Source organism: Mustelus asterias, chromosome 4 (genome assembly GCF_964213995.1).
Source record: "Mustelus asterias chromosome 4, sMusAst1.hap1.1, whole genome shotgun sequence".
Taxonomy (NCBI): Eukaryota; Metazoa; Chordata; class Chondrichthyes; order Carcharhiniformes; family Triakidae; genus Mustelus; species Mustelus asterias.
Window position 1 is genome coordinate 30,772,109 of NC_135804.1, and position 23,922 is coordinate 30,796,030.

The window sequence follows — 23,922 nt, forward strand, 5'->3', positions numbered from 1 at the left end:
AAACAAGTGGGGAAGGCGGCGCAAGGAGCTACAATGTTGTTAGCCGCCCTCCATGCCTGGGGCTGAGTTGTAACCTTAACTTGGTGATCTTACAGAGAATTATTTTTATTTGTTCTTGAGCTGGCCTTGAGTTATTGCCCATCCTTAATTACCTTGAAAAGGTGATTTTGTTTGAAATTTGTTGTTAGGGAGGGAGTTTTTGATCTAGCCACAGAGATGGAATGGTGAAAATTCCGAGTCTTGGAGGGGATGCCATGAATGAGTAACATGCAATATCAAGAATGTAACAAAACTAACAGGTAGAAGCCACCACCAGCACTTCAAAAGACAGGATGTGAGTCTCCCAATGACAAGATTAGCAGGCTATGAACAGACCAGAAGATATAGGAGCAGAATTAGGCCATTCAGCCCATCGAGTCTGCTCCGCCATTCAATCACGGCTGATATGATTCTCATCCCCATTCTCCTGCCTTTTCCCGTAACCCTTGATCCCCTTATTGATCAAGAACCCATCTATCTCTGTCATAAACACACTCAATGACCTGGCCTCCACAGCCCTCTGTGGCAATGAGTTCCACAGATTCACCACCCTCTGGCTGAAGAAATTAGTTTTAAAAGAACGTCCCTTCACTCTGAGATTCTGCATCATGCATCATACATACATCATCATACAAGAAATACCCCAGGAATGAAGGGTTTCTCATATGAGGAGAGGTTGAGGAGTCTGTGTCTGAAGTCAATGGAGTTTACAAGGATGGGGAGGGGGATCTAATTGAAACTTACAGAATACTGAGAGGCCTAGATAGAGTGGACATGGAGAGGATGTTTCCACTAGTGGGAGAGACTAGGACTCGAGGGCACAACCTGAAAGAGTCCTGAAAGAGTTCAGATCTCTTAAATATACTTTGGATAAAAATGGATAATTTCTACATAAACTGTGAGGGTGTGTTTAGTAGTTCCTATATGGAACTGTTTTAGATTATTTTGGTCCTGTTTGTGTATATGTATCTCTTTATTGTAATAAATAGTCTTTAATAAGTGTTATACTATGTCTGCACTGGTTACTTTCTCACAGGTTTTCCACATGACTCCTCACATCATTCCCATAATATAATTATACACCACGGACCGGTGTTCCAAGTTGTGATTCCCTCGCAGATAACATCAGCTGGGTTCGTGACAGGGGAACATTCAAGTAATGGTGCTCTCTTGCACCTGTTGCCCTGTGTCCTAGATAGTAGAGGGCACAGGTGTGAAATGGACTATCAAAGGAGCCTTGGTGAGTTGTTGCAGTACATCTTCTAGGTGGTACACATGGTTGCCATGGTGCTGGTGGTGAAGAGAGTAAATAGTTAAGGTAGTGGAAGTGGTGTTATCAAGCAAGTAGTTTTGTCCTGGATGATGTTGAGTTCCTTGAATGTTGTTGGAGTTGCATTCATTCATTCAGCAAGTGGAGAGTATTCCATCACACTCCTAACTTGTGTCTTATAGATGATGGACAGACTTTGAGAAGTCAGGAGATGAGTAATTGACCATAAAATCCCCAGACTCATTCCCGCTCTTGTAGTCACAATATTCACGTGGCGAGTCCAATTAAGATTCTGGTCAATGGTGACCCCAAGATGTTGATAGTGGTGGATTCAGTGATGATAATATCATCAACTATCAAGGGGACATATAGTTAGATTTTCTTTTGTTAGAGGTGATCATTTGTTTGGCACCAATGTCACTTGAGTTATGAATCCTGTTGCTGTTCAATGTGAGTAGAGCCCAAATCCCAGAAGGGAAACTTTGAATGCAGGTTCTTAACTATTCATTTTTGCAATTGGGAAAAAATTTGAAAAAAGAGTTGAAACCTGCTGAGGAAAGGGTTGTAAGTTATTCAAATAACAAAATGCTTAGTAAACTTTAAAACACACACCAAGAAAGGCAAAAATAAAGAACAACATTTACAATTAACTACAATGATGGTTACCCAGATATTATACATAAATTACCCACCTAAATCTACTTTCCTAAACTCAGCAAATACACCTTCCCCAAATCAACATCCAATAGGTTTTAACACTAAACCAAATCCTGCAAATAATTAGCTCACAGCACCTGTAGCTTTCTTTTGGGAACCTTTATTCTAGTTTAGAACTTATGGGGTCTGGTGCAGCTTGATTCTCAGAGAACTCTGCTTTGCTCCTAGGCTGCTGGACCCCACTTTGCTAAGCAAAGTATTAGTTTCATTCTGCTACTAGGCTAATCTTGAACTGCAGCATTAGTGCTCAATGTAGCTAAATTCCTATCAGTTTCTTTTTTTATTCAAGTCTTTACTTTTCATTCCAACTTTCTAACACATCCCGCCATGTTTTAGAAATGAAGCATCATAATTGAAAGACAACTCCATTTCTCAGTTACTTAGAATCATAGAAACCCTACAGCACAGAAAGAGGCCATTCGGCCCATCGAGTCTGCACCGACCACAATCCCACCCAGGCCCTCTCCCCATATCCACCCACTAATCCCTCTAACCTACGCATCTCAGGACACTAAGGGCAATTTTAGCATGGCCAATCAACCTAACCCGCACATCTTTGGACTGTGGGAGGAAACCGGAGCACCCGGAGGAAACCGGAGCACCCGGAGGAAACCCACACAGACACGAGGAGAATGTGCAAACTCCACACAGACAGTGACCCAAGCCGGGAATCGAACCCGGGTCCCTGGAGCTGTGAAGCAGCAGTGCTAACCACTGTGCTACCGTGCCGCCCCGGAACTTCTTACCAGTTCTACCTAATCTAAAATTACCAACATTAAAAACATGCATTAACATGAAATATACCCCAAAGTGTTTACAAATAAGCTCCACATCAGTTCTTTCACATCCTTAACAGCGCATCAGCAATGATATTCTCTCTCCCAGTGATATCACAAAAGCTTTTATTTTGTTTCCTCAAAGTAACGGGTTTCAGTTTATCATTTTCAAGATGTAGAGTATTCCAATAGTTACATAGGTAATGAAATCAGTTGAATTTGAGGAAAGTCACTCTCAGAATTTAACCCTTATTTTTCTCCCTGCTTCATTACTGTTACTTTATTACTACCCACAGCAGATGCCATCTCCCTGGCCTACACTCAACCCTGGAACACCTGGATAACAAGGGCACTTATGCCAGACTCCTATTTGTTGACTACAGCTCAGCCTTCAACACCATTATCCTCACAAAATTCATCTCTAAACTCCGTGGCCTTGGCCCAGCTGCTCCGTCCTTTGACTGGATCCTCGACTTCCTAACCCGCAGACCACAATCAGTAAGGATAGGTAATGACACCTCCTCCACAATTATCCTCAACACCGGTGTCCCAGAAGCTGTGCCCTCAGCCCCTTACTATACTCCTTATACCTTTATGACTGTGTGGCTAAATTCCGCTCCAACTCCATTTTCAAGTTTGCTGATGACACCACTATAGTGGGTCAGATCTCAAGCAATGATGAGACGGAGCACAGGAAGGAGATAGAGAATCTGGTGAAATGGTGAGATGACAATAATCTCTCCCTCAATGTCAGTAAAATGATGGAGATAGTCATCACTTCAGGAAACATAGTGGAGGACATGTGCCTGTCTACATCAACAGGGATGACGTGGAGATGGTCGAGAGTTTCAAGTTTCTAGGTGTTCAGATCACCAACAATCTGCTCTGGTCCCTCCACATCAACATTATAGTTAAGAAAGCGCACCAACCCCTCTACTTTGTCAGTAGGCTAAGGAAATTTGGCTTGTCCACTACAACTCTCACCAATTTTTACTGATGCACCATAGAAAACATCCTTTCCAGGTTTATCACAGCTTAGTATGGCTCCTGCTCTGACCAAGACCACAAGAAACTACAAAGGGTTGCCCAGTTTATCTTGCAAACCGGCCTCCCATTCATTGACTCCGTCTACACTTCCCGCTGCCTCGGGAAAGCAGACAGCATATTCAAGGACCCCATGTACCCTGGACATACTCTCTTCCATCTTCTTCCATCAGGAAAAACATACAAAAGTCTGAAAACACGTACCAACTGACTCAAGAACAGCTTCTTCCTTGCTGCCATCAGAATTTTGAATGGACCTATCATATATTAAGCTGATATTTCCCTTCACCCTATCTGTAACCGCAAAATGATACCCTATCCTTACCTTCTCCCCTATGCACTCCATGAACAGTATGTTTTGCCTGTCAAGTGCACAAGAAACAATTCCTTTCACAGTACATGTGACTACGATAAATCAAATTAAATAAATGAAATTTGGTTGTGTGACTGTCTATGGTATTATCTAAATCATTAACAAATATAATGAATAGCCGAGGCTCCAACACAGATCCTTGCAGGACATCATGAATCACATCCTCCCACTTACAGTACCTGCCTATTTATTAACCAATTTCCTGACCAGTCAATAACTTGTTTTCAATTCTATGAGTTCCAACTTTTAGCTAACAATCTCTCATCAGGGACTTTATCAAATGCCTTTTAGAAGTCTATGTAAGAAAGATCCATAGAGATGTCCCTGTTAATTACTTTAATAATTTCTCCAAAAAAAATTGGATTTGTCAGGCATGACCTACCCTCAGCAATTTATGCTGCCTTTCTCTGATCAGCTGAGAAAGTTCAAGCTGTTGAGTCACTTAATCCTTATTAATAGACTTTTGTGATTTCCCAACAACAGATGTTAGGTTAACTAATCCATAATCCCCTGTTTTCCCTCTTATCTTTCTTAAAAAGCAGAGTAATATACACCATTTTCCAACCTCAAAGAATGGTTCCTGGAGCTTTGTAGAATTGTAGTTAGGGCATCTGCAATGTTCTCACCTTTTTCTTGGGATGTCTGGCATGCAGATCGCTTCCTCTGTTGTAAACACTTACACAATGTTATTACTCAACATATCATCGACAGCAACACCATCATCAGTTTTTGAATATTGTCTCTGACCACCCACTTTTGCCTAAAGCAATCATAGAGTTTTTTTGTGTTGATCTTGATATTTCTTGCAGGTTTCTTTCCATGCTTATGTATTTCACTAGTTGCTTCCCTCTTGATTAATACATGGAGCAATTCCCAGTTGCTCTCTTGTCACTCCTTCCGACCCAGCTTCCCTAATGGGAACAAATTTTGTCCATCTCCTTCCTGTCCCAATCGTCCCCTCCCAGCTTTGTGGTCTCAGTGATCATCAGGTAAGCTATCACCACCCCTCTCTGCATCTCGTCCAGGATGTTTGTTCACTGTAGAATATACATCCATCCACATATTGTCATATGACCTGTGCACCAATAGTGATACAGACCATGTGGAGGGGGGGCGGCAGAAGTTACTCTCACGTGACTACAGACACGACGCGTAAGAGCAGTTGAAGACCTTGTAAAACTGTTGTAAAATTAACACCTGTGTCATCATTCCTGCACAATCACACAATAATATTCACATTTCCAGAAGGGAAAAAAAATAATTCAAACTATAAAAATCCCAGGTAAAAAAGAAATCAGTTATATTGGCACCAGTAATACTGAAGTTCCATTTTAAGGTTTTCAAATAAGTTTTAAGGGTATCCTTCACTTCCAGGTTTTTACTGGTAGTCCCTTCTGAGTTACCTGTAAGTTGTTCTTCATAGCCTATCTTGGTCTTTTTAAAAAATTCATTTGTGGGACATGGGCGGAGTAGTGGATGAGGTGGAGGGCTGTTGTAGGCTGCAAAGAGACATAGATAGGATGCAAAGCTGGGCTGAAAAATGGCAAATGGAGTTTAACCCTGATAAATGTGAGGTGATTCATTTTGGTAGGACTAATTTAAATGTGGATTACAGGGTCAAAGGTAGGGTTCTGAAGACTGTGGAGGAACAGAGAGATCTTGGGGTTCATATCCACAGATCTCTAAAGGTTGCCACTCAAGTGGATAGAGCTGTGAAGAAGGCCTATAGTGTGTTAGCTTTTATTAACAGGGGGTTGGAGTTTAAGAGCCGTGGGGTTATGCTGCAACTGTACAGGACCTTGGTGAGACCACATTTGGAATATTGTGTGCAGTTCTGGTCACCTCACTATAAGAAGGATGTGGAAGCGCTGGAAAGAGTGCAGAGGAGATTTACCAGGATGCTGCCTGGTTTGGAGGGTAGGTCTTATGAGGAAAGGTTGAGGGAGCTAGGGCTGTTCTCTCTGGAGCGGAGGAGGCTGAGGGGAGACTTAATAGAGGTTTATAAAATGATGAAGGGGATAGATAGAGTGAACGTTCAAAGACTATTTCCTCGGGTGGATGGAGCTATTACAAGGGGGCATAACTATAGGGTTCGTGGTGGGAGATACAAGAAGGATATCAGAGGTAGGTTCTTTACGCAAAGAGTGGTTGGGGTGTGGAATGGACTGCCTGCAGTGATAGTGGAGTCAGACACTTTAGGAACATTTAAGCGGTTATTGGATAGGCACATGGAGCACACCAGGATGATAGGGAGTGGGATAGCTTGATCTTGGTTTCAAATAAAGCTCGGCACAACATCGTGGGCCGAAGGGCCTGTTCTGTGCTGTACTGTTCTATGTTCTATGGGCGTGCTGGCTGGCCAGCATTTGTTACCCATCCCTAGTTGCCCTTGAGAAGGTGGTGATCAACTGCCTTCTTGAAATGCTGATACAAGCAGCCAGCTTAATCAAGGACCTCATGCACTCCGGACATTCTCTGTTCCACCTTCTTCCATTGGGGAAAAGAAACAGAAATCTGAGATAACGTACCAACTGACTCAAGAAAAGCTTCTTCCTGTTGCCATCAGACTTTTGAATGGACCTACCTTATATTGAGTTGATCTTTCTCCCCTTTCCCCCCACCCCAGCTACGACTGTAACACTACATTCTGCACCCTCTCCTTTCCTTCTCCCTTATGTACACTATGAACGGTATGCTTTGTCAGTATAGCGCGCAAGAAACAATACTTTTCATTGTATACCAACACATGTGACAATAATAAATGAAATCAAACACAATTCAGTGGCTTGCTAGGACATTTCAGAGGACAGTTGAGAGTCAACCATATTGTTGTAACTCTGGAGTTACATGTAGGTCAAACCAGGTAAGGATGGCAGATTTCCTTCTCGAAAGGACATTAATGAATCAGATGGGTTTTTCTGACAATGATTTTATGGGGATCAGTAGATTCTTAATTCCAGATATTTTTTATTGAATTCAAATTCCACCATCTGCTATGGCGGGATTCAAAACCGGGTCCCCAGAGTATTAGCCGAGTTTCTGGATTAATAGTCTTGTGGTAATAGCACTAGGCCATCACCTCCCCAATCAAATTCAACTAACTCCTCTAATCTAACTTATTCAAGCGATTTACTAATACCTTAACAACAATCATAACATACAGTTGCAGCTTTATAAAACTTTGGTTAGACTGCACTTAAGAGGTTTGCATTCAATTCTGGTCGCCACATTACAGGAAGGATGTGGAAGCTTTGGAGAGGGTGTAGAAGAGGTTTACCAGGATGCTGCCTGGATTGGAGGGTATGAGCTATAAGGAGAGGCTGGACATACTAGGGTTGTTTTCTCTGGAGTGGTGGAAGCTGAGGAGAGACCTGATGGAAGTCCATAAAATTATGAGAAGCATAGATAGGACTGACAGTCAGAATCTTTTTCCCAGCATTGAAATAATACTAGGGGGCATGCACTTAAGGTGATATCAGGGGCAAGTTTTTTTTTGCAAGGAGAGTGGTAGGTGTCTGGAATGCACTGCCAGGAATGGTGGTAGAGGCAGATACAATAGGGGTGTTTAAGGGGCTTTTAGATAAGCACATGAATAAGCAAGGAATAGAGTTTAAATTTATTTATTAGTGTCACAAGTAGGTTTACATTAACACTGCAATGAAGTTACTGTGAAAATCTCCTAGTCGTCAAACTCCTGCGCCTGTTCGGGCACACTGAGGGAGAATTTAGCGTGGCCAATGCACCTAACCTGCATGTGGTCTTTCGGACTGTGGGAGGAAACCCACGTAGACACGGAGAGAACGTGCAAACTCAGCACAGACAGTGACCCAACCAGGAATCAAACCCGGGTCCCTGGTGCTGTGAGGCAGCAGCGCTAGCCACTGTGCCACAACAGAGGGATGTGGACCAAGGGCAGGCAGAACGGATTAGTTTAATTCGGCATCATGTTGGGCACAACATGGTGGGCCAAAAGGCCTGTTCCTGTGCTGTACTACGATCCTTGAGAATAGAAGACTGCAAACAAGTTGACAAAGCTCTCTGCTCCTCACACAGCCCAAGGAGCCAGGAAGACAAGAGGATGGAAGGGGGAGGAGATGAGTGACAGGGGAAACCGCCAATCAGACACGAGCATTGGCTCAGGAGCCACCCCGACAGAGACCAATCAGGCTGAAGAGTGGGCGGGACATTCCCCTTCTCCAATCACAGACCTGGATTTCCAACGGTCGCTGTTGCTAGGGCAATCATCGCCGGCTGCGATTGGATGGGTCTTCGCACCCGACCCAATGGAATGGGGTTTTGTTGTGGGGTAGCCGCGGGTGCAGAGCGTCTCTGGGAGGTGTTGGTGTGGCTCTGATTCCGCAATCTGTGCTGTTTATTGGTGGGGTTACGGCAGAGCCGCCCCGGGGGGTCACAACAGCAAGTCAAAATGCCATTCAGGGTTGGCAGGAAGGATAAAATGGCGTTTGTAAGTGGGATCTTATTTCTTTTCCACACTCAGCTTCACACAATGGACACCGTCTCATGACACCGTCGTCGCCAATAGCTCTTTCCTAACTTAACAGTCACTCCGGAGAATGATATAATTGGCTGCTGTCGGATTTTTAAAAATTCAATCATTATAGTTTCACTCATTTAGCATTCTTTGTAACAAGATCAGGAAATTCGAGGCGGCAGTCAGCGTGATTTTTAAAAAAGAAATAATACTTTGTTTGCCTTTATAAGAATTTGCATTACTCGTGCTGCATGATTATAAGATTGTTTTGGAACAACGAAAATTCAACTTAGTGACACAACAGGGGAACATGTTCGCTCTGAAGTGGATGGAGTTGGGTCAGAGTGATTTTAAAGTTTATTTATTGGTGTCACAATTAGGCTTGTATTGCAATGAAGTTACTGTGAAAATCCCCTATTTGCCACACACTCTTCCTTTTTTGGATACACTGAGGGAGAATTTAGCATAGCCAATGCACCTAACCAGCATTATTTTTTGGACTGTGGAAGGAAACTGGAGTGCCTGGAGGAAACCCATGCAGACATGGGGAGAATGTGCAGACTCTGCGCAGACAGTGACTCAAGCTGGGGATTGAACCTGGGTCCCTGGTGTTGTGAGTACTCATTTGATGCTGAGAATTAATTTAAATCTGCTATCATCACCACAGCTCCACAGAAAAAAAAGCTCTTGACCCCTCTTTGAAAAAATCATCTCCAATCTCTCTTTTCTCTCCAAAGTACTTGACTTGCTGTTGCTTCCCAAATCCATGCCCATCTTTCCCAGAACTCCATGTTTGAATCCCTCCAATGTGGTTTCCAAGTCTGTCACTGTGTGAAATAAGTTAACAAAATCATTGTTACTGTGACAAAGGTTAACTATCTTGTCTCAAGCTTCTCAATCTGTCACCAACCTTTGACATGATTGCCCACACCATGTTCCTCTAATGTGCCTCTACCATCCTCCAGCAGGATATGAGGGTACCCACTTTAGGGCGGCACAGTAGCACAGTGGTTAGCACTGCTGCTTCACAGCTCCAGGGACCTGGGTTCGATTCCTGGCTTGGGTCACTGTCTGTGTGGAGTTTGCACATTCTCCTCGTGTCTGCGTGGGTTTCTTCCGGGTGCTCCGGTTTCCTCCCACAGTCCAAAGATGTGCGGGTTAGGTTGATTGGCCAAGCTAAAAATTGCCCTTAGTGTCCTGGGATGTGTAGGTTAGAGGGATTAGTGGGTAAATATGTAGGGCCTGGGTGGGATTGTGGTCGGTGCAGACTCGATGGGCTGTTTGGCCTCTTTCTGTGCTGTAGGGTTTCTATGATTTCTATGATTTCCATATTTGTCTATCTAATTGTAGCCAGAGAACCACTTGCTCCCACATTGTTACCTCTGTCACCTAAGGATCTCTCCTTGGCTCCCTCCTATTTTGTATCTACATGCTGCACCCTGGTAATATCATCAGAAAACACAGCCTAAAAGTTTCCACCTGTGCATTGATGATACCCAACTCTACCTCACCACCACTTTCGACCCTTCCACTGTCTTTAAATCGTCTGATGGCCCATCTGACAAAAGTAGAAATTTATTCCACTTAAATATTGGGAAGATCAGTCATTGTCTTTGGTTCCTGCTCTGAACTTCATCCCCTAGCAGGCTCTCCCTGTCAACTGCCTGATGCTGAACTAGGCTGTTTGCCTAGTTTGATGGCATATTTGATCTTAAAATGAGCTTCTGACCACACTTCTGCACTATCACCAGAAACACCTATTTTTATCTATGTAATGTTGCCTCTCTCTGCCCCACCTCATCTGCTGTTAAAATCCTCAACAATGCCTTTATTACCTCTAGATTTGACTATTCAATATACTCCTGGCTGGTCTCCCATGTTCTACCCTTCAGAAACATGGTGTCATCAAAAGTCCTGATGCCTGAGTTCTAATGCTCATCAGATACTGTTCGTCCATCACTTCTGTGCTAGCTGGCCCACATTAGCTCTGAGTTGAGCAGCCCCTCTATTTTAAAACTGTGTCTTCTGCCAATGCAAGATTGCTGCCAATACCATGGGATTGGTTGGACAATGTAACAGGGACTGAGGGCGAGGGAATAACAGTTTGGCTTCGGTATTGGAGCTATTGTCTGGAAGGAGGTGGGAGTCAGTTAGCAAGTGTCCTCCGGCACTCGGCCTTTCTATCATAAAATAGTGATAGTCTTCTCAGCAGGGTTGGAACAGGGTTAGGAATAAAGGGCTACAAATTCAAGAAAAATGGATCAGTGGGTAATTGAAGTATGGACGCTCAGATGGGATCCCCTGCACAGGCACAAAACCAACTCCTCTTGCCTGAGCAAACTTCCCTCCAGAGAACTGGGCTGTGTGTAGGGCCAGAAGGCCCTGGGAAGGGCTGTGATATTAATGTCGTTGCTGGAGGGAAGAGTGCGGACTGCAAATTAGAATGCATTGGTGTGAAATATCAGATGGTTAAAGAGAGAAAAGCTTGAGAACTACCTAATGACCTTGTTTCTCCATCATTGCAGCCATTGGGAATTTGGGGCTTAGATCTGACTAGCTGTCTTGATGCTGCTTGTCAATCAGTATGTGGGTTCATTTTGGAGTTGCCAGATAAATTGTACTGTCAAGAAATTTGGTGGCAGGATGGGGAAGTTATATTCTGTGCTCTGTCCACATTTGTGTTACTTTCTCCTTCTACTATAAAGTCTTTAAAAAAGAGGATTTGGGAAGCAACAGCATCTCAAGTACTTTGGAGAGAAAAGAGAGATTGGAGATGATTTTTACAAAGAGGGGTCAAGAGCTTTTCTTTTTCTGTGGAGCGGTGGTGATAGCAGATTTAAATTAATAGTCTTTATAGTTTTCTATCTCTTGCTGTAAGCTTTTTGTCCTCTTCCTGTTTACTGCTTTCACTGTCTCCCTTATTGTGTTATAGTTACTCTTGCTCTTTGCTCTTTTTGTAATTTTTTTCTGTGTCTTTGTGTCTTCCTTTCTCTCTGTTTATTTCTCCAGCTTTCTAACACTAGCACACTTCTTGTTCCTGTTGCACCAATGGTGGCATCAACACCTCCACCCACCAAAACTTTCACTCTCTGCCCTGCTAGCTTAACACTCTCTTGTTTAAAAAAAAATTAAACCCTGTCTTTTGAACATGCTTTTGTCTCCTCATTCTATCCACTTCCTTTCATCTTTGCTTTACCCACCGTCCTATAAATACTGAATTAAAATAGAAAATGCTGCAAAAACTCAGCAGAGAAACTGTTAACATTTGCATGAGTCTGTATGAGTCTTACGGACGTGAAACATTAACTTTGTTTGTCTCTCCATAGATGCTGCCAGACCTGCTGAGTTTTTCCAGCTTTTTGAGTTTATTTCATAATTCCAATATCTGTAGTATTTTGATTTCTGAGGTATTTCTCTGAGTAATGATTGCTTAGGAAATGAAAGTTATTTTTTCTGCACTTAGTGAAATCTCTGAATTAGGGATGTGTGGGATGAGCTAATGAATGACAATTAGGTAAGTGAAAGATTAATAATAGTCAAATACATAAAATTTGTACAAAATATTAATGAAAGATGTTTGGTGAATATTTTCCCCTTTCTGATACTTTCGCTGAAAAGAATTAGATATGACATTTATCATTCATGTCTGAGATTTATAGGATACCAAACTGATTCACCTTTGTTATTTTCCCTATCCAAACTATTAACAGTTCCACAAACCCAAATCAATTTCAGTTGGAAAGCAGTGTACCACTACATGTCAACCTTCATGAATGAAATTGGATGCGGATGCATCAACTAACACTTTTGTTACACAACATCAATTATAACAGCACTATTATAATCATTGAAGCACTGAGACTTACAATAAGTATTTGAACTTTGCACGTGTCAGAATATCTCAGCCTTAACTGGAATTTTGCTTACTGACAATTGAATAGCCATGTTAATTCAATGTCTACAGTTGCAATACGGTTAAATGTGCACTTTATATTTAACATGTAACTGACTGACTTTCAACATTCAGTTATTACTTTGAGACAGGAACACAATGTATATAAACTTTTTTTTTAGTAGAATGACTGCAGTAACATTGCTTTCATCTGGGATGCCTAGCTCATTTCACGATGTTCTTGGTGAATCATCATCACTGGTTATTGTCACCTCCTTGGTATATGCCGTCTTTCTTTGTTCGTTGTCTTGTCCTAGCTTTTCTGATCTGCATGTATGTTATCTCTCTATGCAGTACATTGTTACTTTACATTTTCTCCATATATTGAGACTTAAACTATTAGTGAGTAATTGTGAAATAATTTACAAGTTTCATGTTTGATTAAACTCTTAATCTTTGCATTTTGCAGCTTAGTTTTGAAAGTTCTTTACAACCTTTCAGCTATCTTTTCTTTCTAGAAATCTTCTGCATTTTTTCTGGGGGGGTGGGGGGAAGCATGGCTTTTAAACCTTCAATTCAGCTTTAGGTTTATCTTAGATAAATTGAAGGGATTATTTCAAAATTGGCAGACACTATTATTGCTGGATATCAATTCGTTTGCCAATGATCTGATTCTACACTTAGCTAGTGCTTAACTCTTTATAGAAGTATGAGGTTGTGAATCCATTTACCTCCAAGATCCTTTCCTGTTTGGCGGCATCTGTGGAGAGAGAACCAGAGTAGACATTTCAGATCAAATATGACTCCATATTTGACTCAAAACATCAACTCTGTTCATCTCTCCACAGATGCTACCCAGACACGCTGGGCATTTCCAGCACTTTCTGTTTTTATTTCAGATTCCCAGCATCTGCAGTATTTTGCTTTTATCTTTTCCTGTTTGTTAGTTATTTCATTGCGATAACATTTCAACCGTAATAATTGAGAGATCTTGGGTGGGATTTCTGTGCAACCTGCTGCTTATTTCTTGGCAGTGGAGGCAGCCTGCCATTGCCTGGCATTGGGATCGTCTGGTCCCACCACTGTCAACGGGATTTCCTGCTGAATGCATCCCTCAATGCCAGGAAACCCACGGCGGGGGTGCACCGTCGGTGGAGCCGGAAGAGCTTGCTAGTGTGAATGGCCGGAACGTTCTGACCTTGTTATTGGATAAACATATGGATGATATTGGAATAGTGTAGATTAGAGGGGCTTTAGATTGGTACCACTGGTCGGCGCAACATCGAGGGCCTGTACTGCGCTGTTATGTTCTATGTTCTGAGCTGTTCTGAGGGCAGCACGATGGCACAGTGGTTAGCACTGCTGCCTCACAGCGCCAGGGACCTGGGTTCAATTCCTGGCTTGGGACACTGTCTTTGTGGAGTTTGCACGTTCTCCCCCTGTCTGTGTGGGTTTCCTCTGGGTGCTCCGGTTTCCTTCCACAGTTTGAAAGATGTGCTGGTTTGGTGTATTGGCCATGCTAAATTCTCCCTCAGTGTACTCGAACAGGCGCCAGAGTGTGGCGACTAGGGGATTTTCACAGTAACTTCATTGCAGTGTTAATATAAGCCTACTTGTGACTAATAAATAAACTTTATAAAAAGGACTCTTCTCCATTGACTTGCCGATAACACTAGATTTATGTGTTTTTAGTTTTATTTTTCCAGAACTTTAAAATTTTGCAGAATTCTCAAAATCCTTTGTTTTACAGAATATTTGTATTATGTTACAAACACTGAAGTAATTATTTGGGGCATCAGTGAGGCGTGAACAGAAGAGTCTTGTGCAGCGGCTAAGGAATTGCATATAGATCTAGATAGTATTTGAAAGTGGGTGGAACTGTGGCAGCTGAGATTCATTGCAAATAAATGCAACTATGTTAGCATGTTGAATGAAAAATTAGTGAGATTATTTCTTTAACTGGGGAAGGGGATAAAGAGATGAAGAAGTTAGAGTAAACTTAAGACTGATTGTTTTTAGATAATACAAATCAGCAATTAACAGCAGACAGAATGCTGAACTATATTGTCAAATCAGTTGAGTATGAGTGTGTGGCAGTCATGCTCTGCAATCCAAGCTGCTCACTGAATGACAAAGGAAACATCCAATTCTTGGAAGTAGTACAGACAAGGGCCACAAGCCTGATCCCTAGTTGGTGGGCAGGAAAGCTTAGAAACACTTAGATAGTTCAACCTTAAGGGAGGTGAAAGAAATGGGACTTTATTGAAATATAGAAAATACTTTGAAAAAAGTTAATCCTCTACAACTGAAAAAAGACAAAGTTCAAAGCTAATGCCAGAAAGCAGTTCTTCATACAGAATGAGTCAGACCTAGAATATTGGAAGAAAAAAAATCTGGTGTCATTCAAAATAATCAGTTCCCTGATACGGAGATTATTTTATTCTGTGGAAGAAAAGCTAACTGTGGGCGGCACGGTAGCACAGTGGTTAGCACTGCTGCTTCACAGCTCCAGGGACCTGGGTTCGATTCCCGGCTTGGGTCACTGTCTGAGTGGAGTTTGCACATTCTCCTCGTGTCTGCGTGGGTTTCCTCCGGGTGCTCCGGTTTCCTCCCACAGTCCAAAGATGTGCGGGTTAGGTTGATTGGCCATGCTAAAAAATTGCCCTTAGTGTCCTGGGATGCGTAGGTTAGAGGGATTAGTGGGTAAATATCTAGGGATATCGGAGTAGGGCCTGGGTGGGATTGTGGTCGGTGCAGACTCGATGGGCCGAATGGCCTCTTTCTGTGCTGTAGGGTTTCTAAGATTCTTTCTAAGAAATTACCTCCTCCATCTTTTCTTAACTTTGAAGAGCTGTCTCCATTCAAACATTAAGATAATCTCTGCTATTTTGTGTCCTTTTCCTTCAGTGCTTGGAAACTGGCGCATCTTTTCTAGTAGTTTCTCTAAATTGGATTAGAGCTACAAGAGGAGGTGAGCAGGAAAGTAGCTGTGGGTAAAACTAGACTAGAGAGTCTAAGGGGCAGGCGCAGGTGGGCAGGAGTGATGAAGCATGCTCATGCCTTTGTGCTCTGCTCATGAATTTTTAATGTTTGGCTTTAAAATGTGGGCTGGATATTGATTACTATTTTAAAGCAGAGCGACCTCCTTTTAATGATTCTTAGTTGATATTCCAACCAGTACCATTCTCTAAATAGTAGTTTGTTATTGTTAACAATTACATGGGAAATATAAATGTATCTCTTTGTTAATTCCCATGAGTTGAGCTTGTATGTTTTTACATGCTGTCTATGCTACAAGGACAGTGTTTGACTTGGTGCATCAATTATGTTTTCATGTGTGCTTGAAACTGGATTTTTTCTTAGGAGTTGCTATAAGGAGGTCTTGTGGTGCAATAGGCTGGGCACCTGCCTCTGAACCAGAAGTTTTGGTTTCAAGTCCCACTCCAGGACTTGATGGCTAAGGAAGGAGTGTTCATAACACGGTCAACCAGGTTGAGCGTTAAACTGCAAGTCCTTTCAACATATGCCAATCGTAGGCAGTGAAAGTGGGAGCGATTCCCGGTCAGCTGTATGATGGAAAATGCTAACCACGGTAGCACAGTGGTTAGCACTGCTGCTTCACAGCTCCAGGGACCTGGGTTCGATTCCTGGCTTGGGTCACTGTCTGTGTGGAGTTTGCACATTCTTCGTGTGTCTGCGTGGGTTTCCTCCGGGTGCTCCGGTTTCCTCCCACAGTCCAAAGATGTGCGGGTTAGGTTAATTGGCCATGCTAAATTGTCCCTTAGTGTCTCGGGATGCGTAGGTTAGAGGGATTAGCGGGTAAATATGTTAGGGATATGGGGGTAGGGCCTGGGCGGGATTGTGGTCGGTGCAGACTCGATGGGCCAAATGGCCTCTTTCTGCACTGTAGGGTTTTAAAAAAAAAAGGAAATTAGAGTCTCTACTTCACTAGTCATAGGTCTGGACTACAACATGCATGTAGAACTGCTTGTTCCTTCAACAATTCTGACTTCTTGGGGAGTCAGTTGTCTTAGTTGACTGGTCAGCCAGTCTGGATCAAGTTGGTACCAACAGAACTGGGTTTGATCTCCTTTCTGGCTTGCGTAGATTAAGGATCGGCATCCTTGCCCTGCCCATGGTGCAGAGGTCATGCTGCTGTGGGTCGGATCTTCCTTTGGGTAGTTAACCGAAGAAGTGATGGAGTTGCAAGCTGACAAGTGTCCAGGTCTAGATGTATTTCATCCTAGGTGGCTCTAGAGGTTGTAGATGTGTTGGTATTAATTTTTCAAAATTCAACAGATTCTGGAAAAGTTTCATTAGACTGGAAAGTAGCAAGATAACTCTTCTATTCAAGAAGGGAGAGAGGCAGAAAGCAGGAAACTATAGGTCAGTAGTTTGATGCCTGTCATGGGAACGCTGTTTGAATCGATCATTAAGGAGGTTACTGCTGTGCACTTAGAGAAACTCAAGCTAACTGGGAAAAGACAGCATGGTTTTGTGAAAGGGAAATCTTGTTTAACCAATTTATTGGAGTTCTTTGAAGGAGTGTGGATAAAGGGGAGCCTGTAGATGTGCTGCAATTTTCAGAAAGCATCTGATAAGGTGCCATATCAAAGGTTATTGGGGAAAAATGAAAGCTCAGCGACTTGGGGTTAACATATAAGCATAGATAGAAGAATGGCTGGCAGGAAACAGTATGTATAAATGGGTAATTTTCTGATTGGCAGGATGTGACGTATAGAGTCCTGTAGGGGTCTGTGCTGGGGCCTCATCTTTGGTCACCCTACTTAGGGGAGGCATACTTGCATTTGGAAGCAGTTCAGTGGAAGTTCACTAGTCTGATTCCTGGGATGATGGTTTGTCTTATGAGGGCAGATTTGTCCTATATTTATTGGAATTTAGATTGAGATTTGTTTTGAAACATAAGATTCTGAGGGACTTTGACATGTTAGACGCTAATAAGATGTTTCCTCTTGTGGGGAAATCCAGAACTAGGGGGCACAGTTTAAAAGACAGAGATGAGGAGGAACATTTTTTATTGGAGGGTCTTTAGTCTTTTCGTCTCCGGGAGGCTGGATCATTGAATATATTCATATATGAGTTAGATCGATTTTTAACAGACAAAAGAGTAAAGGGTTATTTGGAGCAGGCTGGAATGTGGAGTTGTGGTCACAGTCATATCAGCCTTATTGAATAGCAGAGCAGGCTCGATGGGCTGAATGGCCTACTACTCCTCTTCTGACTTGGAACGATATCGTTGTTCCTTCACTGTCACTGGGTCAAAATCTTGGAACCCCCTTCCTAACAGCATTTTGGGTGTTTAAACTACACATGGACTGCAGTGGTTCAAGAAGTGGAGATGCCGGCGTTGGACTGGGGTGAACACAGTAAGAAGTTTAACAACACCAGGTTAAAGTCCAACAGGTTTATTTGGTAGCAAAAGCCACACAAGCTTTCGGAGCTCTAAGCCCCTTCTTCAAGTGAGTGGGAATTCTGTTCACAAACAGAGCTTATAAAGACACAGACTCAATTTACATGAATAATGGTTGGAATGCGAATACTTACAACTAATCAAGTCTTTAAGAAACAAAACAATGTGAGTGGAGAGAGCATCAAGACAGGCTAAAAAGATGTGTATTGTCTCCAGACAAGACAGCCAGTGAAACTCTGCAGGTCCACGCAACTGTGGGAGTTACAAATAGTGTGACATGAACCCAATATCCCGGTTGAGGCCGTCCTCGTGTGTGCGGAACTTGGCTATCGGTTTCTGCTCAGCGACTCTGCGCTGTCGTGTCGCGAAGGCCGCCTTGGAGAACGCTTACCCGAATATCAGAGGCCGAATGCCCGTGACCGCTGAAGTGCTCCCCAACAGGAAGAGAACAGTCTTGCCTGGTGATTGTCGAGCGGTGTTCATTCATCCGTTGTCGCAGCGTCTGCATAGTTTCCCCAATGTACCATGCCTCGGAACATCCTTTCTTGCAGCGTATCAGGTAGACAACGTTGGCCGAATTGCAAGAGTATGTACCGTACATACTCTTGCAATTCGGCCAACGTTGTCTACCTGATACGCTGCAAGAAAGGATGTCCCGAGGCATGGTACATTGGGGAAACTATGCAGACGCTGCGACAACGGATGAATGAACACCGCTCGACAATCACCAGGCAAGACTGTTCTCTTCCTGTTGGGGAGCACTTCAGCGGTCACGGGCATTCGGCCTCTGATATTCGGGTAAGCGTTCTCCAAGGCGGCCTTCGCGACACATGACAGCGCAGAGTCGCTGAGCAGAAACTGATAGCCAAGTTCCGCACACACGAGGACGGCCTCAACCGGGATATTGGGTTCATGTCACACTATTTGTAACTCCCACAGTTGCGTGGACCTGCAGAGTTTCACTGGCTGTCTTGTCTGGAGACAATACACATCTTTTTAGCCTGTCTTGATGCTCTCTCCACTCACATTGTTTTGTTTCTTAAAGACTTGATTAGTTGTAAGTATTCGCATTCCAACCATTATTCATGTAAATTGAGTCTGTGTCTTTATAAGCTCTGTTTGTGAACAGAATTCCCACTCACCTGAAGAAGGGGCTTAGAGCTCCGAAAGCTTGTGTGGCTTTTGCTACCAAATAAACCTGTTGGACTTTAACCTGGTGTTGTTAAACTTCTTACCGTGGTTCAAGAAGGCAGCGCACCACCACCACCACCTCAATTAGGAATGGGTATCGATGCTGGCCTAGCCCACAATGCCCACATCCCATGAGTGAATATATTTTTATGTTCTTATGTTAATACTGATTCAGTACTGTAATCTTAATTTCATTAGTTTTGCATATTTTCCCTGTTTTCTGTTGTCTTGACTAACCAAGTTTTGATCATTTGTCTAGAAACACATAGCTCATGGCTTGGTTCCTGCAGCCACCATAGCTCCCAGAGCTGCTGTTCCCCGCACCCCTCCCCCTCGTAGCCCAGATCCTTCTCCAGAGAGACCAAGGTACATTGGACTATCAGTTTTATTGGTATTTTTGAATGTTTGTTTTCCTAAAAAATAATCTAAAAGAATTGGTTAACTGGGCTTTCATTAAAGTTTAAGTTAATATTTGTTCACTTTCAAAACTGCATGTTTTTTGATCTATTTTGACTACAGCTGGTGAAATTGCTTACTTGTATTATATCATATTTGATTTGATATCATCATCATTTTATATAATTGCTAATTTTATCTGAAATGACAATGCTTGAAATTGAAATGTCTTATTTAGATTATATGGAAAAAGTTTGTTAATTTGTTAAATCTTGATGCTCATTTGGATATAAGCATCTTTGCTGTTACCAGGGGGTCTGGTTCGTTCAGTTGGCCAAACTGTTAGCATGTGATTCAGAATAGCTTTAGACCCTCTTTTCCCAACTGAGGTAGACTTTGGGCCCTGCCTCCCCACTTTGCAATTATGGCACTATCTGTAGTTTGGTGACCCTCGAATGATTGAAGTTGCTATCTGTAGGAGCTGTTGTTACCTGCTGATGTATTGTGTTATGACCACAGTAGATGTTAATTGCTGACAAACCAAATCCCAGAAGGAAACTTGGCTTCCTGGGCCATACCCTTTTTCTTTATTCTGAAAATTAGAAGAAAATTCTGAAAACTCAGCAGCATAAAATCTAGTAACACTTTTGGCACTTTCAAAGTAAAAGGTTTATTTACAAGAAGAAAAGAAAATGTAAGCACATAAGTATATAGCTATATAGTTAAAATTAATCTGACGAAACATCCCCCAAAAGGACTCATTACTTGGTCAGACCCACAAGTAAACACCAAAATACCATACAGATTATAGATAAAAGCAAATTACTACAGATGCTGGAATCTGAAACAAAAACAGAAAGTGCTGGAAAATTGCAGCAGGTCTGACAGCATCTGTGGAGGGAGAACAGAGCTAATATATCCAGATTCAAAATGTTATCTCTGTTCTCTCTCCACAGATGCTGTTAGACCTACTGAGATTTTCCAACATTTTCTGTTTTTGCACCCTTGTAGATGTCTAACTAAAAGTCTAGTAATATCACCCCCAAGGCAAAGTGTCTGTCACTTTAAACACCCTCTCAATTTCTTTCACACTGCGGGGGAAATCCAGAACTTCAAAATAAGACAGATTTCTCCAGCTTGAAGATTTTTCTGGCTTGACTGGATGGTTGATTTAAACTGCACTTTTTCTTATACCAGGGCTGTTGTTACGGGATCTTCCTCACATAGTCAACCCCTAAGCTCTCCACAGTCACTGTAAAACACCCTTTTCTCTTCTTTCACCTCTGGTTTTATTGTTCTCAACACTCCTTCGAAGTTAACTTTTCCAAGATATAAAAATCTTTTACGTTTTCCTAGAGCCCTCATTTTTGGATCAAAAAGAAGTTAATAACCTTCCCTTGTTTACTTATGAAACCTTTGTTACTTGTCTTTAAAATTTAACAGCTGGAATGCAAACACAAATTAATAAAATTAATCTATTCACTTATAAATCACTTAACCAGGAAAGTCTCCTTACAAATGCTTACATCTAACACCTTTATTCCTTTGTCCTCAACTCTTCCAGCCAAAAAGTTTCCAATAATCCTTTTCCAGCTTTACTAAATCAGATACATACACAAACACAGCCTTCTTAACAGGACAACATAAAACATCCATTCTCATAATAGTAGCATTGGAAATATATCAATTCCTCCAGTGTATACATAGAACAGAGAATCCCTGCAGTGCAGAAGGAGGCCATTTGGCCCATTGAGTCTGCACCAACTCTCCAAGAGAGCATTTTACTCAGGCACACCGTCCTGCCCTATCCCCATAATCCCATGCATTTATCATGGCTAGTCCACCTAACCTGCACATATTTAGACACTAAGGGGCAATTTAGCATGGCCAATCCACCTAACTTGCACATCTTTGGACTATGGGAGGAAACCGGAGCACCTGGAGGAAACCCATGCAGCCACGGGGAGAATGTGCAAACTCCACACAGTCACCCAAGGTTGGAATTGAACCCAGATCCCTTGATGCTGTGAGGTATCAGTGCTAACCACTGACTCTTTTAACAAATGTAAGGTGTTGGAGTTCTGCAAAAGAGAACAGAATTCTGGTAGAGAGAGATAAGTGTTAGTGGAACTTCACTATTAATTCTGATTCAATAATTGAGTGTTTGTTCCATATTGGATCCTCACTATAAGAAAATAGAGGAAATCACTGCTAGAGGGTGTTTTGAAGGACAGCGGCATTGGGGTTGGTAAACACAATTGTCATTATCATCTGTTATGCTGCAAAGCTGGAAAGACTTCTTTGAAGAATGGAAATCTGAGAACAAAATGTGCAAGATTTCAATTTGCAAAATGTATGAACTTATGGAGCAAAATAATGCAATATTTGGCTAAACTCAATATAGAAATCTTAGAATTATTTTCTCTGAAAATTTTTCAACTGTTCAGCATGTAGTGTTTCTGTTGTAAATTGAATTTATTTACTATTTCAGATCAGCGTTGGCAGCAGTGATTTTAACTTCTTGCTTGACTGGTCGTACAGTTGCCATTCCTCAACCACATTTGACAGGGCTTCGTCAGAGGTCCTATTCCGAAAGTGATGGAACTCATTCAGACCAAAGGAGCTTTCTTGAACCTTATGCCACTGTAGCTGATCTGGAATTAAGGTACAGTACAGTTAATTCATAGCATCTTGATTGACTGGTTTATTCCATACAATTGTTACAAACATTAGTCTTTTTGAAGAGAGATAAGTAATATTTGTTTGATTAATTACCAACACAAAATTTCCCCAAATCTTTATCTTCTTTGTCTTTTCGGGTTAAAATTGATCTCTCAGTCATGTCCATTCAATCCCACCAATGTGTTGAAGGATAAACAACCTCTTTTGTGTCATGGCTTATAATTGTTGCTAGTTTTCACTTTATATGCACTCTACTGAACTGTTTCTACTGCTTTGTTAATTGCTAAATACTTAGAAGCTCTTTGTTCCAAAACTGGCTTAATCTTGCAAAGTGTCAAGATATACATATCCAGAACCTCCGTGGCTAAATTTGCCAATCTGAGGTCAGGGGAAGTACTTGCATTGTTTGTCAATATTGAGCAACCACAATACTTGAGTGCATCTTGGCTGCTTACCTATTGAGGAAGTCAGAACATCTGGTGGAAGAGCAGTGTGCTGGGGTAAGCCATGCTGGATTTCCTCCAGGAATTACTAGATAACTTCTCTCAACGGTCCCCTGGTGCTGCATGCAAGCATTGCTTTGAAAATAAGTTTAAGTTCTTTTTGAAGGATCCAGAACAGATAGTCTGATCAGGAACTGATCTTTCTTTTCACTGAGTAACAAAGGATGCAGGAACTCTGGTTAGTGATTATTGTCCTTGGCCCTGGCAATGCTCTTGCCATCTTTTGCTTCAAAGGCTTTTTAAGGGGTAGGTGAGGCTTTTTTTCTTTAAGATTGCGCTTTAATTGTGAGATTCACTGGGCCATGTTCCTTTTTTTGTAATTTTTTGAGCAGAGATGTTTCCTATGGAGTGTTGGCAAAATAATTGAAATACTTTAAGGATGGTACCAAGAGTGTACAGGCCAGCAATACACGCCATACAAATGAAATGCATACATTATTGGTCATTGATGTTAAATCAAGAACTATTCAATTTGAAGAAGTCTGTTGTTCAGTTTGGTTCAGTGCTGAAATGTCTCTTTATTCAAGATATAATGAAATGGATGTACCAAGCTCCTTGGATTCCATGAAAAGATCTTATAATGAAAGCGTTAATTATTATCATCTCCTGCTACTCTTATGATTTGGAATATATCATAAGCCAAGACTTTGAATCACTTCCTTGTCCTGTGTTAATATTTGTTATCTATCTACATGTACTTGTGCATAATTTTAATCTAATCCACCTAGCAGGAAATTGACAGTTGGGCTGGTTTTACATTTTGTTTAAGTTTACCTGCATTAAATTTAATAGAAAATAAAATCACTTTGTGGAAGACTAGTGCCTGGTCCGATTCTATCAGTTTACATTCATGTGGGTTAGGTTAAAATACAAACAAGGAGCAGGGGTAGGCCTTTCAGCACCTTGAGCCTGTTCCACCATTTAATAAGATCATGGCTGATCTGATGGTAACTTCAAATCTGCATCCCACCTACTCCAGATAATATATCACCCCTAACTTACCAAAAATCTATCCACCTCTGCTATAAAAATATTCGAAGACTCTGCTTCTATCACCTTTTCAGGAAGTGAATTCCAAGATTTGCCACCCTCTGAGAGAAAAAAAAATCTCATCCC

General features: G+C 41.9%; 1 protein-coding gene across 1 annotated transcript in view; it reads left to right on the forward strand.

Moving 5' to 3' along the window:
• Positions 1-8,524: 8,524 nt before the first annotated feature.
• cep89 (centrosomal protein 89) overlaps positions 8,525-23,922 on the forward strand; it is a 119,544-nt gene continuing 104,146 nt past the window's right edge. The window contains exons 1-3 of the mRNA XM_078210777.1: positions 8,525-8,684; positions 19,485-19,591; positions 22,113-22,286. Of these exons, the coding sequence (XP_078066903.1) occupies positions 8,646-8,684; positions 19,485-19,591; positions 22,113-22,286 (320 nt within the window). The 5' untranslated portion in view covers positions 8,525-8,645. The remainder of the gene's footprint in view (positions 8,685-19,484; positions 19,592-22,112; positions 22,287-23,922) is intronic.